The sequence below is a fragment of the Mesoplodon bidens genome (genome assembly GCF_964165515.1).
Source record: "Mesoplodon bidens genome assembly, chromosome: 2".
Taxonomy (NCBI): domain Eukaryota; kingdom Metazoa; phylum Chordata; class Mammalia; order Artiodactyla; family Ziphiidae; genus Mesoplodon; species Mesoplodon bidens.
Window position 1 is genome coordinate 171,827,726 of NC_138177.1, and position 17,241 is coordinate 171,844,966.

At 47.3% G+C, this 17,241-nt stretch overlaps 1 protein-coding gene across 21 annotated transcripts in view; it reads left to right on the forward strand.

The window, feature by feature from the left end:
* TMCO4 (transmembrane and coiled-coil domains 4) overlaps positions 1-17,241 on the forward strand; it is a 99,004-nt gene that overhangs the window by 8,818 nt on the left and 72,945 nt on the right. For 15 of the 21 annotated variants that reach the window (XR_014015237.1, XM_081226715.1, XM_081226732.1 and 12 more), the window contains exons 2-4: positions 2,033-2,143; positions 5,823-5,979; positions 11,008-11,185. Coding sequence is in view for 20 of the 21 variants with exons in the window: in XM_081226715.1 (XP_081082841.1) it covers positions 11,016-11,185 (170 nt within the window). In the remaining variant the exon portion in view is untranslated. Of the gene's footprint in view, positions 1-2,032; positions 2,144-5,822; positions 5,980-11,007; positions 11,186-17,241 lie in introns of those variants that run through there. The other 6 variants (XM_081226726.1, XM_081226729.1, XM_081226728.1 and 3 more) reach the window with 6 other exon arrangements.

Genomic DNA, 17,241 nt, shown 5'->3' on the forward strand with positions numbered 1-17,241 from the left:
CAATCATTAATTCTTGAGCCAGGCTTTTGAGACTCAGGGGAGGCCTGGGAGACTACCGCTTTTCCATAAACAAGAGGCAGGCAGAGGACATGGGGGAAGGCGTCTGTTGCAGAAAAGCCCCACGGCGTCCTGGTCGGTTCAGTGTGTTAACCTGTGGACAGATGGAGCTACTGAGATTCTAATTCGGAGGTTTTCAGATTGTGTTTGAAATCTTTTGGGCCACCTCAATGTATAAACTAGACCAAAGAGGAGCAGTGTAGCATCGTAGTTAAGATGGCTGCCCTTGGGCTAAGACCCAGGTACAAGTTTAAATCCCACATCACTTATCCAGTGACCTTGACATTCATTTCTCAAGGCCTCTTTCTCCATCTGTAAAACAGAGATAATAGCACCTACCTAGCAGGATTATTGGGAGGAAATGAGATGATGCATGGAAAGGGGTGGCATTTACTAACATTGACCAAGTATTGACTGGTACGATTTTTTTAATTAAAACTTTTTTTAATGGTGATGAAATAGACATAACATAAAATTTGCCATCTTAACCATTTTGAAGCATGCAGTTCGGAAGTGTTAGGTATAATCACATTGTTTTGCAGTCGATCTCCAGACCATTTCAACCTGCAAATCTGAAACTCTGTACCCACTAAACAACAACTCCCCATTCCCCCTCCCCCAGCCCCTGGCAGCCCCCTCTTTACTTTCTGTCTCTATGATGTTGCTTACTGAGTACCTCAGATAAGTGGAGTTGTACAGTGTTTGTCTTTCCGGGACTGGTTGATTTCACTTAGCATCATGTCCTCCAGGTTCAGCCATGTTGCATGTGTTAGAATTTCCTTCCTTTTTTAAGGCTGAATAACGTTCCATTGTATATATATCACATTTTGTTTATCCAGCCATCCATGGATGGACACTTGGGTTGCCTCCACCTTTTAGCTATTATGAGTAATGCCGCTATGAATATGGGTATACAAATATCTTTTTGAGACCCTGCTTTCAGTGCTTTTGGGTGTTTAGCCAGAAGTGGCATTGCTGGGGCATTCACTGTTGAAATTTGGAGGTGGGCATGGATGGCTCCCCACTGTGTCTCCTCTTGTCCATCAGAGTAAGAGAGGTCCCCGGGGCCCTGTGGAGCAGTTTGAAAACCAGTAGGTCCAATGAACCATTAGAGGTTTTGCCATTTCTCCCCCTTCCTTCCCAGGAAGACTTCCCTCTTGAATTATTTTTAATTATCCCTAGTGGAAACCACCCTTCATTCAGCAAATGTTTATGAGTGCCTGCTATGCTTCCACGTGGGCAGAGGGAGAGAGAAACAATAAGCAATACACCTAAACAAGGAAAGGATATAGTGTGTCAGACAGTGATGCGTGCTCTGGACCAAGCAGAGCAGCCAGTTAAAAGCGATTGGGATGAGAGGCTGGGGGCAGCGTGGCTTCCCTGAGCTGTGAGATTTGAGCAAAGACTGGAAGGAGATAAGGGAGTTGGCCATGTGGTTATCGGGGGAAGAGCACTTCCGGCAGAGGGAACAGCCAGTGCAAAGACCTTGAGGTGGGAGCATGCACGGTGGGGCCCAGGAGCAGCATGGAGGATGGTGTGTCTAGAGCAGAATGAGTGGAGGGGAGGAGACAGGTGCGCTACCTATGGCCCGGGTGCCTTGATGGTGACTGTGGGTGAGAAGGGAGTCACTGAAGGTTTGGAGCAGGGAAGGCACATGATCTGATTCTAGTTTGAGGTGGAACTTTCTGGATGCTGTGGGGTGGATAGTGAGGGGTGAGGGCAGAAAGAGGCGGGAGACTGGTGAGGAGGCTCCTGCCAGAGAGATGATGGCAGCTTGTACGAGGATGGGAGTCAGGGAGGAAGGGTGCGATGATAAATGTGGACAAAACATCCTGCAGCCTGGGCGTCCACCCCGATAGCACGCTGTTACCCTCCCTGCGCCAGCACCCCGCCCTTCCTCCAGGCTGCCGAAGTGAGGTTGGGATGGGAACTTGCCCTCCATGCCAACGTCCCTTTTTTTTCTTCTGGTCTGTAGTGGGATTGTCCAAAACCACCCTCTGGGGTCTTCTATGTTGGAACTTTTGCCATGGAGACCTCCTGAGATGCTGCAGTTACCACCGACCTCCAGTTTAACTTCCAGATAGAGGTATAGAACGCATGGGTTTGTCTCCTAAAATGCTGAGAGTGGGGAGTAAATTGGGCCTGCGTCGAATCTCCACTTCTAGGACCATGTCAAGACTGTCTTGCTGCATGTGTGTGTGTGTGTGTGTGTGTGTGTGTTTTAACTTTGGACTACAATCTTCAGAGTTTCTGGCTTAAGAACAGTGCTGTAGCTGTATTTGTTATAAAGGATTTCTTCAGCCAGATGCTTTTCCTTCTCCTTGGCTCAAGAATAATTAGTCCTCAGCCTTCCTGTGACACTGTAGCTCTCTCTCTGGTAATGATTATCTTACTGTACTGCAGATTCATTAAAAAATGCAGCTGTGGCCAGTTAACTCAGAAAAAGAGGAAGAGAGAGAGAAAAAGAACATCACCCCTGACCCCCACTGGGCTCCCCTCCCCTCTCCAACACTCACACATACACACACACACACACACACACATATCAAATTTGACCTTGGCCTTTAGTGACTGCCCCAAGTTAAAAAAAAAAAAAAAAAAGCCACAGCTGACTCACATGTAAGAAAAACAAAAGAAGTTCATTCTTTTTTTTTTTTTTTGCTGTGCGCGGGCCTCTCACTGTTGTGGCCTCTCCCGTTGCAGAGCACAGGCTACAGACGTGCAGGCTCAGCGGCCACGGCTCACGGGCCCAGCTGCTGTGCAGCATGTGGGATCTTCCCGGACCGGGGCACGAACCGTGTCCCCTGCATCAGGAGGCGGACCCCCAACCACTGCGCCACCAGAGAAGCCCAAGAAGTTCATTCTTGCATGAGATCTTCTAAAGACCCAGGTCCCGGAGTTTTAAGGATGATTTAAAGGATTTTCAAGGATGATACTGACCACATTTGATTTTCTCCTTGGTGCTGACTTTGGAATTTTTTCTTCTTCCAAGAAGAAATCCCACTGCATCGTTTATGGTGTCCGTCAACAAATGTGGGTTGAGCATCTCCTGTGGGTGCCTGCAGAACCCAGGTCAGATGTTTGGGAATGACCGTCTACCTCCACTACTGACAGAAATAACCCAGTCCGTGTTTTCTTTGGTGACAGATAACGTGACTGGTGAGAGAAAAATCATGATTGTGGTGCATCAAAACGTGGTCCCACTCCAGACTAACCACTTCCGTCCCACTTCTGGGCCTTGCAGCCTAGCCATCGACCAGTGTCCTCCCTGGGGTCCTCACCATGTACATGTTGTTTCCCTGAGAGTTGGGGCTCTCCTGGGTCAGGTGTGGACCTTTCTCAGGGTTCCTTGGTGTCTTCACGGCACCTCGGCAGAGACAAGACCCCCAGGAGACCCCAGGGAGTTGGGACTTACTCCATCCATTAGGGATGTCCTGAGCCCAGGGTGCTGCTGGACTGGCCCTGTGCACATGAGGTGGCCCCAGGCACACAGACACTGCTAGCCCTGACCAGCGGGGTCTTTTTCTCACCACAGGAACCCAGCTCACTCTCTCAGAATCAGTCCAGCTTCTCAGACATATTTGAGAATATCAGTTCAGCTTCAGACTGGATCCTGATCCCTAACCAGAGCAAGGGGTGGAGGCCCCTGAGGACCAGCATACACAGTTTAGGTGGCACCCCACACACGGCTGCCACCACACTCCCTCAGCTGGAAGAGTTTGGGGCCCACCCCTTCTACCTGGACAGTCCATGGCGTTGGAACCCTGGACTCCTCCATCCCACCGTCACGGATGGCTGAGAATTGCCCTTGTCCATCTTGTTGATGACAAGACCTGTTGGTCAGAGGAATGGAACTTAACTGTTACCTCAGCCCCACTGGCTTGGCTGGGCCACATGGGGCCAGGGCTTTCTGAGACTAAGCACTCCCCTCCTAGGGATCAAGAACACAACTGTTTTTAATTCTTCTAAAAAAATGATTTTATTATAAAGGCTCTAATAAGCTCACGACAGAAAATGTTAAAAATTCAGAAAAATAGAAAGAATAAAAATCGATTACTTCTAGGCCCACAGCCCCACCACCAAGAGACAAGGATCATTAACATTTTGATGTACTACCTTGTGATCTTTTTGCTCTGTGAAACATTTTTAAAAAACATAACTGGAGGGCTTCCCTGGTGGCGCAGTGGTTAAGAATCCGCCTGCCAGTGCAGGGGACACGGGTTGGAGCCCTGGTCCGGGAAGACCCCACACACCGCGGAGCAACTAGGCCCATGTGCCACAACTACTGAGCCTGCGCTCTAGAGCCCGCGCGCCACAATACTGAAGCCCATGGGCCTAGAGCCCGTGCTCTGCAACAAGAGAAGCCACCGCAAAGAGAAGCCCACGCACCACAACAAAGAGTAGCCCCCACTCGCCGCAACTAGAGAAAGCCCGCGCGCAGCAATGAAGACCCAACACAGCCAAAAATAAAAAATAAAATAAAACATAACTGGAATCGTACTGTATATCCAGTGGTGTACTGTTAACCACCTCCCTGGAAAATAGAATCCCTTCGTTTGTAGCACTTTCCATTTCTGTGGTGGAAATACTCCCTCTGTGGCCCATTTCAGGCTCCCAGCATCACTGAACACAGAGCTGGGAAGAGATGCCAGTACGAACCGGCATCAGTACACCATATTATAATTTAAAATCATATCTATTTGTTCCGATCTTGTAATCAATACACAGTCATTATTGAAAATTCATAAAACTTGAACATATAAAGAAAAAATTAAAAATCATCCAGAATTGGACAACCACCGCTCCACCACCACCCCCGGCTTAGAGACAGTCACTGTCACCATCCCAGTGTAAGTCCAGCAGTCCCCTCTGTACAGATGGAGATATAAACAAAATAACTGTCTTCAGAGTTGAAAAGCAATACATATCTGTGACAGAATATTGGGGAAATCCAGAAAAGTCTCTGGTATCTCACCTTTCAGAGATCACCATAGAGGCTATTCTTCTCGACATTTTTCTTCTCTGTGTCTTTTTAATATGGGTGGACTTGTGGCTTGAATCTCCTGGTTTGTAGGCATAGTATATACATTCTCGTGCCTCATAAGAAGGTAACATCCAGGGGAAGGGTGTTATCACTGCTAATTGATTAAAAACCCTACGGAAGCTTGAGAGGCAGAAAATGTTCTGGTTCCTTGAACATGGCAAATGGCCCATTAGGATAAAGCTCAGGTTATTTTGAAGTTTGAGGTAGTCCCTGAGCATCCTTCTGGCTCTTCAGAAGCATCTTCTCTCTTCTCCTGCTGGGCTCTGGGACATCCCTGGGTAATTCCAGATGCTTGGCCCTTGTTGCATTCTCCCTTCCTCATCTGATGCTTGACGGGAGGGTAAGAATAGGAGTGGCTTTCTGGAGGGAATAACCAGGAAAATCTAGCTCTTTCTTAAGCCTGAACGCTAGTTCATTCGTTTGTGTCACAGGCAATTTCTGAGCACTCACCCTGTGGCAGGTAAGAGGTTGGGCACCAGAATACTGATACGAAGTAGATCCGGTGCCTGCCCTCTACTGCCAGGCTAACCAAGGAGCCAGTGCAGCGCCCACGGCTCAGGGTACAAGGACTTAGAACCGACAATCCATGCACAGCGCCAGGGCTGTGCCCAGTGAATGGTAGCTGCCTGCAAACCTGCGGGGGCAAAGGCCCAGAAGAGTGGTAGTGGTGGTAGTGGGGTTAGCCCTGAGCCCCGGGCTCACCGATCCCTCTTTCCCACAGGTCTACTCCAGATCCCATACCCTGTGGACCCATGGGCTTGTTTTTCTGGTTTGCTTCTCCAGGGAAATTTGCATATTTCTCAAAAAAACCTTCAAGAAGCTGGACAGCCTGTTTTCAGACTTAGAGGGGAAGCCCACGGTTGTTTCTTGAAATCTGGGTAAGTATTATTTAAGGTTTCTTTCTCTTCAGAACCCTTGTCATTATTTTAAATGATCTTAATTTAAATGTCGTGAGTTTACATGTTGTCTGTCTCCCCGACTAGAACGTATCCCTATGGTGGAAGGTGGTTGTCTGTCTGTCTTAGTCACCGCTGTGTCCCCAGCATGTAAGACAGCACCTGGTACATATTTATTGTACGTATCTGGTACATATTTGTTTCTTTATTTATTTATTGTTTTTTGTGGGGTTTTTTAGCTGTGCTGTGTGGCATGTGGGATCTTAGTTCCCCGACCAGGGATCGAACCTGTGCCCTGGAAGTAGTGGAAGCGTGGAGTCCTAACCACTGGAACGCCAGGGAATTCCCTGGTAGATGTTTATTAAATTAACTAACTGATTGATTTGGAGTGGAGGCGAATATCTATTTTGGGTTTACTTAGAACTTAAGGTTTTCATATTCTCTAGTGACATCCCACCTTTCCTTTTTAAATTATAGATTCACAGGCAGTTGCAGAAGTCATACCAAGGGGTCCCGTGTACCCCCACTTAGCTCCCCACATGGCCATTGCCTTTGAGGTTAAGTCGGACTCCTTAGCTGGGAGGACTTGGTCCTGCAGGGTGTAGCCCCTGGCAGCTTCCCCTCCAACCTCATTTCTTCCCTCCCAACCTCTACACCCACCCATTGTCCAAGCCCTGGCTACACTGAGCATCCTTTTGGGTCTTCAAAAGCATCCTCTCTCTTCTCCCTCTGAGACTTGACAGATGCTATCCCCTCTGCTGAGAACATTCTCTTCCCACTGACCCCACCCCTGTCTGATGTCACCTTCTCTGGGAAGCCAGTTCTGGGTTCCCCTCTTTGTATCCCTCTGTCTGTGTTTTCTCCATCACAGCATTTATCCCACTGGGTTATCATCGTCTGTTTACTTGTCCATCTAGCTCTACCACTGTCCTGTTTCTTCTACAGGAATACCCTGTCCCATCCATCTGCAGGGCTGTCCGCCTTTCTTCCTGCAGGCCTCTGCTGGAATGGCACCTTTCATCCGATACTGTTGTCATCCCCGCCACCGTCCTGATCGCTGCATATCCCCCTCTCCCTAACTGTTCACTGCCCAACTGAATGTTTACATGTTTATTTATTTACTTACTTATTTAGTGACTGTTACATCCAGATCCTCTGAGTGCGAGTCTCAGTTCCACTTAATAGCTATGTGATCGTGGGCAAGTACTTAAATGATTATGATCATGATGTATTAGTGTATTATTGCCTGTCTCCCACCAGAAGGTAAGCCCCTTGAGAGCAGGGAATTTGTCAATTTTGCCCCCTGATTTGCCTCAAGGCCCTCTTCATTCATCCAGCAAGTAGTTATTGAATGCCTGCAATACTCCAGGGCCTGTTCAGAAAGCTAGGGTTACAGCAGTGAAAAAACAACCAGGAGCTGCCTCGAGAAGTTTATGTTCTACTTGTTTACACAAGTAAACAATATAATTTTAAAATATATTATTTAAGGGCTTCCCTGGTGGTGTGGTGGTTGAGAGTCCGCCTGCCGATGCAGGGGACATGGGTTCACGCCCCGGTCCGGGAAGATCCCACATGCCGCGGAGCGGCTGGGCCCGTGAGCCATGGCCACTGAGCCTGCATGTCCGGAGCCTGTGCTCCGCAATGGGAGAGGCCACAACAGTGAGAGGCCCGTGTACTGCAAAAAAAAAAAAAAATATATATATATATATATATATATTATTTAAGACAGGAGTAAGTCTTATAGAAATAGAACAGGGTGCTAGGATAGAGAGGCAGAGTAGCGTGGCCTGGGGAATCAGGGAAGGCCTCTCAGAGGAGGTGACATTCAGGCTAAGGCCAGAATGATGTGAAGGTCAAATGTAAAGTGTCCCAGGCTGGGGGGAATGGCTGGTGCATAGGCCCAGAGGGAGGACCAGCTTGCGTATTTGAGGAGCAGAAAGACAGCCAGCGTGGCTATAGTGTCGTGAACAAGGCGGGTGTTGGGGGCATGAGCTGGAGTTTAGAGGCGGGCAGGGGCCAGATCAGGACTCTGTAGACTATCATGAAAGGATGGGTATTCATCCTGGGGTGCTGGGAGGCCTTCAGAGGCCTGTAAGCAGGTGAGTGACATGATTGGTATATAGGACAGCAAGGCCACTCAGGCTACTGTGTAGAGAGTGGATTGTAGGGCATCAGGAGAGTATTTTGTTGAATGAATGAATGAATGAATTTGGCCTAAGCTGAGCTCTTCGTGCACTCAGCACAACCCCCTCTCCCCTGTGGTTAGAGACAGGCTAGCTCATGCTTCTCTGATTAGAAGGCTGTTTCTTCTTGAGCTGAGAACTAACATGGGGCTCCCTTAACACCAGCCCAATAAAATACCATCTTGGGTTCTTCTGGGTAATAGGGACAGTTACCCCAGCTGCCAAGTGGCACATGAAGTTGTTTAAAGGTAGTAGAAATTGCTAAGCCTGCTGACATCAAGGCCAGGCGCTGCCCCCGGTGATGTCCTTAGTTCTTGGCTTGTTGCTGTCCTCTTTGTCCATCAACATGGTCTGCGCTGATTATCTGAGCCAGGGAAATCTGCTACAAACAGATCTCAAACTTGGGTTCCTGGAGCAACCATTGGAGGCCAGTCTTGCTGGGTGACATTGGGCATGGTCTTAACCTCTCTGGGCCTCAGTTTCTCCATCTGAAACAAGGGAAGGAGAATCCCTGTGTGGGTGTAGAGGAGAGAACATGGGGTTTAGAACCAAAGTCTGCTTTAACTTTCATCACATACTTACTGTGTAACTGTGGGGAAATCGCTTGCCCTCTCTGAAGCTTACAGTTAAAGGAGAGAATCATAATGCCTCACGTCCTACTTAACCTTACGTGGTAGTTGTGAGAATTAAATGGATTTAAAGTGCTCTGTGAACTGTTATGTGCTGTCCAGATGTTGGTTTGTGGCTTTTAACTATCTCAGAGTTATTTTGAAAACCTGATGCAATATTAGTTGGGGACAGATTTTTAAATAATCCCTCCATGGAGGTGATACTTTGAGAACAAAAGATTTTATTGCTCAGCTGGATGAGAACAAATTTGTGGGCCAAAGTCAGTGTGGAGTATGGGTATTAGACTAGAAATCTCTTGGCGATAAGACGAGTGTTCGAAACAGAGATGGTGGCCAAGAGCTCTGGCTTTGGGCTCTGGTCTGCCATTTACTGGCATGTGACCCGGGCCCAGTTCTTCTCTGAGCCTGCTCCCACCCCGATTTGAAAACTGGATGCTATGGTATCAATAGTACCTGGCTCGTAGAGTTGGCTGGGACCGTGGATGTTAAAAACTGTAGCCCCAGGGCCTGGCATCCAGCAGTGGCTCAATAATGTTGCCTCTTACTATTATTTATACACCTTTGCTGTGTGCCAGGCACTGCTGAGCATCTTATTTATTTGTTTGTTGATTCTTTTTATGCATTTATTTCTTCATGGCCATGTCATTTATTGCTTACACAGCTCTTCCAGACACGTACTGTTATAGTCCATTTTTAGGCAAAGGAATCCCAGTGCAGAGAGTTTGAGTTGCCCAAGGTCCCACATCTATGAGTTGGAGGCACTTAGATTCACACCCTGTCTGTCTGGTCCTGAGCCTGCATTCGTATCCACAGTGCCCTATGGTCACGGCTGGTACCCTTCCCAGGACCCGCTCCCAGGGCCCTTGGATGCCTGACTTGGCTTGGTTTGTCCCTTCCCCGATCCTCCCCACCCATCCCTTCCCTTATTCCCCTTCTGCCCCTGGGAAGGAAAGAGAATAAAGGGAGGGACAGAGGAAGGGGAAGGAGACCTTGCTCCCTCCCTTCCTTCCTTTCACTGAAGTACAACATACATAGAGTACACAAATCGTAAGTGTACAGCTCAGTGAATTTTTAAAATATATTTATGCCCATGTAATCACCACCTGGGTCAAGATATAGAACATCTCCATCACCCAGAAGCCTTGCTGTCCCCCTTCTAAGCCAATATTCCCTCCCACTGGCAACCTCTCTTCTGACACTTCTCACTATAGATTGGTTTGACCTATTCTTCAAGTTCATATAAACGTAATCCTACAGTATATATTCTCTGGTGAATGACCATCTGCTTACCACTGAGTTTCACTCATGTTGTGGTGAGCCAAACTTCATTCTCTTCATTGCTGTGTAATAATATTCCATGGTATATATCTGCATAGGTTGTCCATTCTGCTGTGGGTGAACGTGTGGGTTGTTTCATTTGGGACTATTATGAGAGAAGCTCCTATGAGCATTCATGTCTTTTGGGAGACATAAACCTTCATTTCTCAGGAGTGGAGTTGCTGGGGTGCAGGGAAGACACATGTTTAAATTTAGTGGATAAAGTCAAACCATTTTTCACATGGTTGTACCAGTTTACACTCCCACCAGCAGTGTATGAAAGTTCTATTTGCTCCTTATTCTCCTAGTATTGTAGGTCTTTTTAATTTTAACCTTTCTGATAGGTGAATGGTAGTATCTCATTGGAGTTTTAATTTCCATGTCTCAGATGGCTAATTTACACTCCCACCAGCAGTGTATGGAAGTTCTATTTGTCCCTTATCTTCGTCAGCACTTGGTATTGTCAGTCTTTTAATTTTAGCCATTCTGATGGGTGAGTAGCCGTGTCTCATTGGGGTTTTAATTTCTGTTTCTCTGATGCCCAGTGATGTTGAACACCTCTGCGTGTGCTTATTGGCCATTGGATATCTTTTGTGAAGTACCTATTCAAGTCTTTTGCCCATCTTAAATTTGCCTTGTTTCTTTTTCTTAGTAACTTGTAGGAGTTGTTTTTACACTATGGATACAAATCCTTTGTGATATACACATTGAAAATATCTCCCCCAGCCCCAGTGTCTTAAAGATGATGAATAGAAGTTTTTAATTTGAATGAGGGCTAATTTATCCACCTTTTCTTTTATGATGTCGTAGTTTTTGTCTCCCGTTTAAGGAAGCTTTGCCTACCTGCTGAAAGCATTTTTCACTGTGATTTCTCCCTGCAGGGCTGGAAATGGCCACAGGGGACAGGTCGAGCCGGAGGCTGCCCCAGGCGGCCGAGCCAGATGTGGAAGGGGAGCCGCATCTGCCCACAGGCCGGGAGCTGAACGAGACCAACCGTTTTGCCTATGCTGCCCTCTGTGGCGTCTCCCTGTCCCAGCTCTTTCCAGAACCTGAGCAAAGGTGAGTGCTTCTATCTCACAGAGGGACGGTCATGCTTCTTCAGGGAGATGATTCTTGGCAGCCAAGCAGCCTGCCAGGTGTTACTGGACACTACAAAGAGGAGAAAGCCGTTGTCCTTGCCTTCAAGGAGCTCACAGCGTGGTAGGGGGCTAGGGCATCCCTCATTCAGTACCCACTTATTTATACCTTCATCAAGCATTTAAGGAGCACCTACAAGCATTTCACCAGGCACCGTTTGAAGTACATGGAAAGTGGACATGAGTAAGACAAACAAGGCTGGGGCTTCCCTGGTGGCACAGTGGTTGAGAATCTGCCTGCTAATGCAGGGGACACGGGTTCGAGCCCTGCTCGTGGAAGATCCCACATGCCGTGGAGCAACTAGGCCCGTGAGCCACAACTACAGAGCCTGCGCGTCTGGAGCCTGTGCTCCGCAACAAGAGAGGCCACAATAGTGAGAGGCCCGCGCACCGCGCTGAAGAGTGGCCCCCACTTGCCACAATTAGAGAAAGCCCTCGCACAGAAACAAAGACCCAACACAGCAAAAATAAATTAATTAATTAATAAACTCCTACCCCCAACATAAAAAAAAAAAAAAAGACAAACAAGGCCGACACTACCCCTGCCCTCAAGTAGGACACACCCTAATAGGGGGATAAGATATCTACATTCAGTGAGCATCTACTATGTGCTGAGTGTAGTACAAGGCCCTGTGGAGAAAACAAGGAAAAGCAAGGCCTGGCTTCTGCCCTCCTGAGGTTTACAATCTGGTGGGGAGGGGCACCCAAATGAGTGATTTTAACAGTGGACAAGTGGGCTAAGTGCCACGATGCATATCAGGTTCAGTGATACTCAGTATATGGAGTCAGAATAGTAGAGTGGCTAAGAGCTTGGAGGTGGCCTTCAAACCCTTCAAGGATTTTGCGGGGAGAGAGTTTGGAGACCGGAGGAGGGAGTTGTTTGGAGAAACCAGGACAGTGACCCAGAGATGGAGGGACACAGGTGAGATGGAGGGACACACGCAGTTTTTCTCAGGGAGAATGCAGTTGACTTGGGGACAGCTTGGGTGCTGTGGATGGGGCAGAGGGAGGAGCTAAGTTTGGCCCCAAAGGTCCAGGTGGGGAGGGGTCCTGGGAGGACAGAGGTATCATTCCTGAGTCAGGGAGTGATGGGTTGGGGGCAGGACATGGCAAGAAGGTTTTGCATCTGCAGTGTTTTCAAGAACCGTGGCCCCCAACCCCAGCCATGTTCCTCATGAGTAAACTTCCCCATGCCTTGGGTCTTAGCTGGGGTTTTGTTTGTTTTGCTTTTTTTCTTTGTCCCTCCCACTGGCATTTTCATCTCCTTGGGGGTCACTTCCAGGAAGCCTTCCCAGACCCTCCTCACCCCCCCAGACAGAAAGCTTCTCCACCTGTCTGTCCAGTGACCTGTCACCACAGCCACCATGCTGCACTGTAACTCTTCCCTAGAGGGCAGGAGCTGCCTCGTTCATCTCTGAGTACCCAGTGCCTGGCACACAGCTTGGTGTAACACATACCCACGGTAAAGGTCTGTGAAAAGAAGGGATGGATAAATACTGACTTCCTTAGCACAGGAGACATTCCATGGGATTTGGACTTAGATCTGGGTTCAAGTCCTACCCCTGCCACTTTCCAGTTACATGTGGCCTTAGGCAGTTTATTTAACTTCCCTATGCATCGGTGTCTTCATCTGTAGAATAGGGCTAGTAATACCCACCTGCTGAGTGATTACAAGAATCAAATGAGATAATATAGTTAAAGCACATAGCATAGTGTTTGGCCCACAGTAGGTGCTCAATTAATGGCGGTGCTTGCTGAGTCTGTGACTTACTTTATTTGTTCAATTTCCTCATCTGTAAAATGAAGACAATCCTGGAACTTACCCCTACCAGTCAGGGTACTTTGGACTGCAAGTAACAGTACACTGTACTAAAAGAGATTTAAATAATAAAAGTTAGAATGACCATCATCAAAAAATCTAGAAACAGTAAATGCTGGAGAGGGTGTGGAGAAAAAGGAACCCTCCTGCACTGTTGGTGGGAATGTAAATTGATACAGCCACTATGGAGAACAGCGTGGAGGGTCCTTAAAAAACTAAAAATAGAACTGCCATATGACCCAGCAATCCCACTACTGGGCATATACCCTGAGAAAACCATATCTCAAAAAGATACACGTAGGGACTTTCCTGGTGGTGCAGTGGTTAAGAATCCGACTGCCAATGCAGGGGACAACGGGTTCAAGCCCTGGTCCAGGAGGATCCCACATGCTGCGGAGCAACTAAGCCCGTGCACCACAACTACTGAGCCTGTGCTCTAGAGCCCGCAAGCCACAACTACTGAAACCAGCGCGCCTAGGGCCTGTGCTCCACAACAAAGACAAGCTACCGCGATGAGAAGCCCGTGCACCACAATGAAAAGTAGCCCCCACTCGCTGCAGCTAGAGAAAGCCTGTGCGCAGCAATGCAGACCCAACACAGCCAAAAATAAATAAACTTATTTTTAAAAAAAGATACATGTACCACAATATTCATTGCAGCACTATTTACAATACCCAGGACATGGAAGCAACCTAAATGTCCATCAACAGATGAATGGATAAAGAAGATGTGGCACATATATACGATCGACTATTACTCAGCCATAAAAAGGAATGAAATTGAGTTATTTGTAGTGAGGTGGATGGACCTAGAATCTGTCACACAGAATAAAGTAAGTCAGAAAGAGAAAAACAAATACCGTATGCTAACGCATATATATGGAATTTTAAAAAGCAGTACTGATGAACCTAGTAGCAGGGCAGGAATAAAGAGGCAGACATAGAGAACAGACTAGAGGGCACAGGGTGGGAAGGAGAAGCTGGGATGAAGTGAGAGAATAGCATTGACATATATACACTACCAAATGTATAATTGATGGCTAGCGGGAAGCTGCTGCATAGCACAAGGAGATCAACACAAAGCTTTGTGACAACCTAGAGGGATGGGATAGGGAGGGTGGGAAGGAGGCTCAAGAGGGAAGGGATATGGGGATATATGTATACATATAGCTGATTCACTTTGTTGTACAATAGAAATTAACAACATTGTAAAGCATTTATATTCCAATAAAGATGTGAAACAAATTTTAAAATTTAAAAATAATAATAAATAAATAAACAATAAGAGATTTGTTTTTCTCACGTAACAAGAAATCAAAAGGAAGAGAGTTCTAGCATTGATACAGCACCTCAGAAAGCCTTTGGGTTGGCTTTTCTGCAGTTCTCTTAGCCTCCCCCTCCTGATCATAAAATGGCTGCTGCAGTGCCATACATCACACCATCAGAGAACAAGACCCAAGGCAAGGAAGAGGAGGACAGGGATTCTCTTCAAGTCTCTCATCAGGGAGGAACTCTTTCCCGGGATACCCTGAGAAGGCTTCCCCTTTTGTGTCATTAGCTAGGTCTAGTCAAATGCCCTCGCCTCACCTACAAGGGAGGCAGGGAAAAAATAAAGACACTTGACATTCTGTGTCTCCGTCATGGGAGGGGGCTTCTATTGGTCAGGAGGAAGGGGCTAGGGAATCACTGCTGCTGAGAAACAGCCATCCATCAGAGAGGGTGGTCCTGAGGAAGGAACGTGTTGATGGCCCCTGCAGAACCTGGCACAGAGCTACTGCCAGACAAACGCTGGATGTTCTCATTATTAATAATGAAACCACATTCTCTATCTAGAGGTTAGAATATATCTCGTTGGATGTTCTGTTCCCAAGCAAGCCAGGGTCCCATCTCCTGCAAGGGTCCAACTCTCTCCCTGCTCTAGCCCATACCTGTGCCATGCATGGGAAGCTCTATCTTTCCAGAAGCTTCTCAGATCTGATAAATCCCTACCTGATAAGCTGGTAGATAGGCGGGGGAAGAGTTTTGCATACTTTGTTCACATAAACAAATATTTATGAACCTGAACTGTGTGCCAGGACTGTGTTGGGCACCGCCTGGGAGGGCACGTGGAGAAGTTATTGTTCTGTGTCCCCCACAAAAATCCAAGTATGGTCTTAAGCACATGTGGCTGAGCCGGAAGCATCTGCCTTGGGGGCAGTTTCCTTCCTGAAAGTTACAATGCAGTATGCCACCTCTTTCCACGTGGTTGGTCTCAGTCTTCTTAAGGCCCCAAACACATTTTAAAACCAACCTCAATCTGCGTTGTAAATCCCAGATATGCTGTAATCTTTAGAAAACAGTAATCTTTAGAAAACATTCTGTGTTAATTTATGTCCACATGGGGCATAAAAGCAAGCCTTTAAAATATTTATCTCTCTTCCGTGCTGTAAGCATCACAGACGCTGTTCCTTACAATGAACTCTGTTTATTAAACATGGAGATTTAATGGTGTAGAGCAGGGGTCAGTAAGCTTTGTCCGTGAAGGTCTAGATATTTTAGGCTTGCAAACCCCGTGGTCTCTGTTGCAGTCACCCAGCTTTGCTGTTGCACGTAGGCTAAAAGCAGCTGGGAGACCGCATGTAAAGGAATGGGCGTGCTGTGTTCCAATAAAACTTAGTTTCAAAACAAAAAGGGGGCTGCAGCCCCCTGGTGTAGTTTTCTAGCCCCTAGTGAATAGGAGGAGCTTTGGACTAGGAGTCGGGAACCTGGATTCCAGATGAGGCTTTGCCCTTCCCCAGCCAGGAGACCCTTGATACTGTGTTTAACCTCCACAGCCCAGGGGCTCCATCTCAAGCCATGGCAAGGATGAGAGGGGAGATGGATGCACCAGCCTAGCCGGTGCCCAGCACTCGGTGGGTGCCAAGGCATGTGATTGCTGGAGAGGGACGATCTCTGCAGTGGTTAAGCATGGCCTCTGGAGTCAGAGAGAACCCTGGACCCTGGAGCTCTCACTTCACCTCTCTGGGGAATTCCCTGGCAGTCCAGTGGTTAGGACTCCGCGATCTCGCTGCTGAGTGACCTAAGATCCCACAAGCCACGTGGCACGGCCAAAAAAAACAAAACAAACTAACAAAAAAAACACCTTTCTGGTTCTGGGTGTCTTTATCTCTAGAACGGGGGTAAAAATAGTACCTCCCTCCCTCATGGGGCTGTAATGAGAAGTAAATGAGTCCGTATGTATGAAGCACTAAGTACAGGGACTGACGGATAGTTGCTCTGTGACCACCATTTATTATCATTATTGCTATTGATTTTTATGTGCTTCAAATAGATCACCAGTCACGTTAGAAGCATTTACCAAGGCCCGGCCATTCTACAATGCTATTTCTTATTTAATAGATTGCTGTACTGGCACTTTACATATATATTTATTAATCCATTTGTTCATTTAAAGAAACACCTATATCGGGCTTTATATGTGCCAGGTTTTGCTCTAAGCACATGACAAATGTTAACTTAGCTTTCAACAACCCTATGAAATAGGTTTCATCGTTAGCGCCACTGTTTTACAGATAAAGAGACAGAGGCACAGAGAGGCTAAGTAACTTGTCCAAGATCACACAGCTTGTGGCACAGCTGGGATTTGAACTGGAGTTCGTGCTCTTTACCCCTCCACTCTTGTTATGAGATGCTTCTCTACATCCAGGACTTCCTTCGTGGACACGGGGCCAGGCCAGGCTGCTGCCCTCGGCACTACGTATATGTTTTACCCAGAAGTAATGCTCAGTTCACTTAGTCATCCCTCCCCGCATATACACTCACACATCATCCCAGGGTAATCCCAGTAGTTGTAGCGGGGTAAGTTACAATAACTATTACAGCAGTAGCTAACATTTATTGAGGGTTATCGTGTGCCAGGCACTATTATCACGTCATTTAATCTTTCCAGCCAATCTATGAGACAGGCCCTATTATCATCCTCATTTTACAACAGAGGAGAATAAAACTAAGAGAGGTGAAGTAGGGCACGAAGCCAGTCACCGAGGGAGCCAGGACTCCCCTGAGGGGTCAGACATTAGAGCCCGACTCAACCCTCTTCACTGCCTCTCTCGGTCACCTTGTAAATAAACTAGTGACGCTAACTAACCTCAGTTGAGTATCTACTGCATGCCAAGCCCTGCT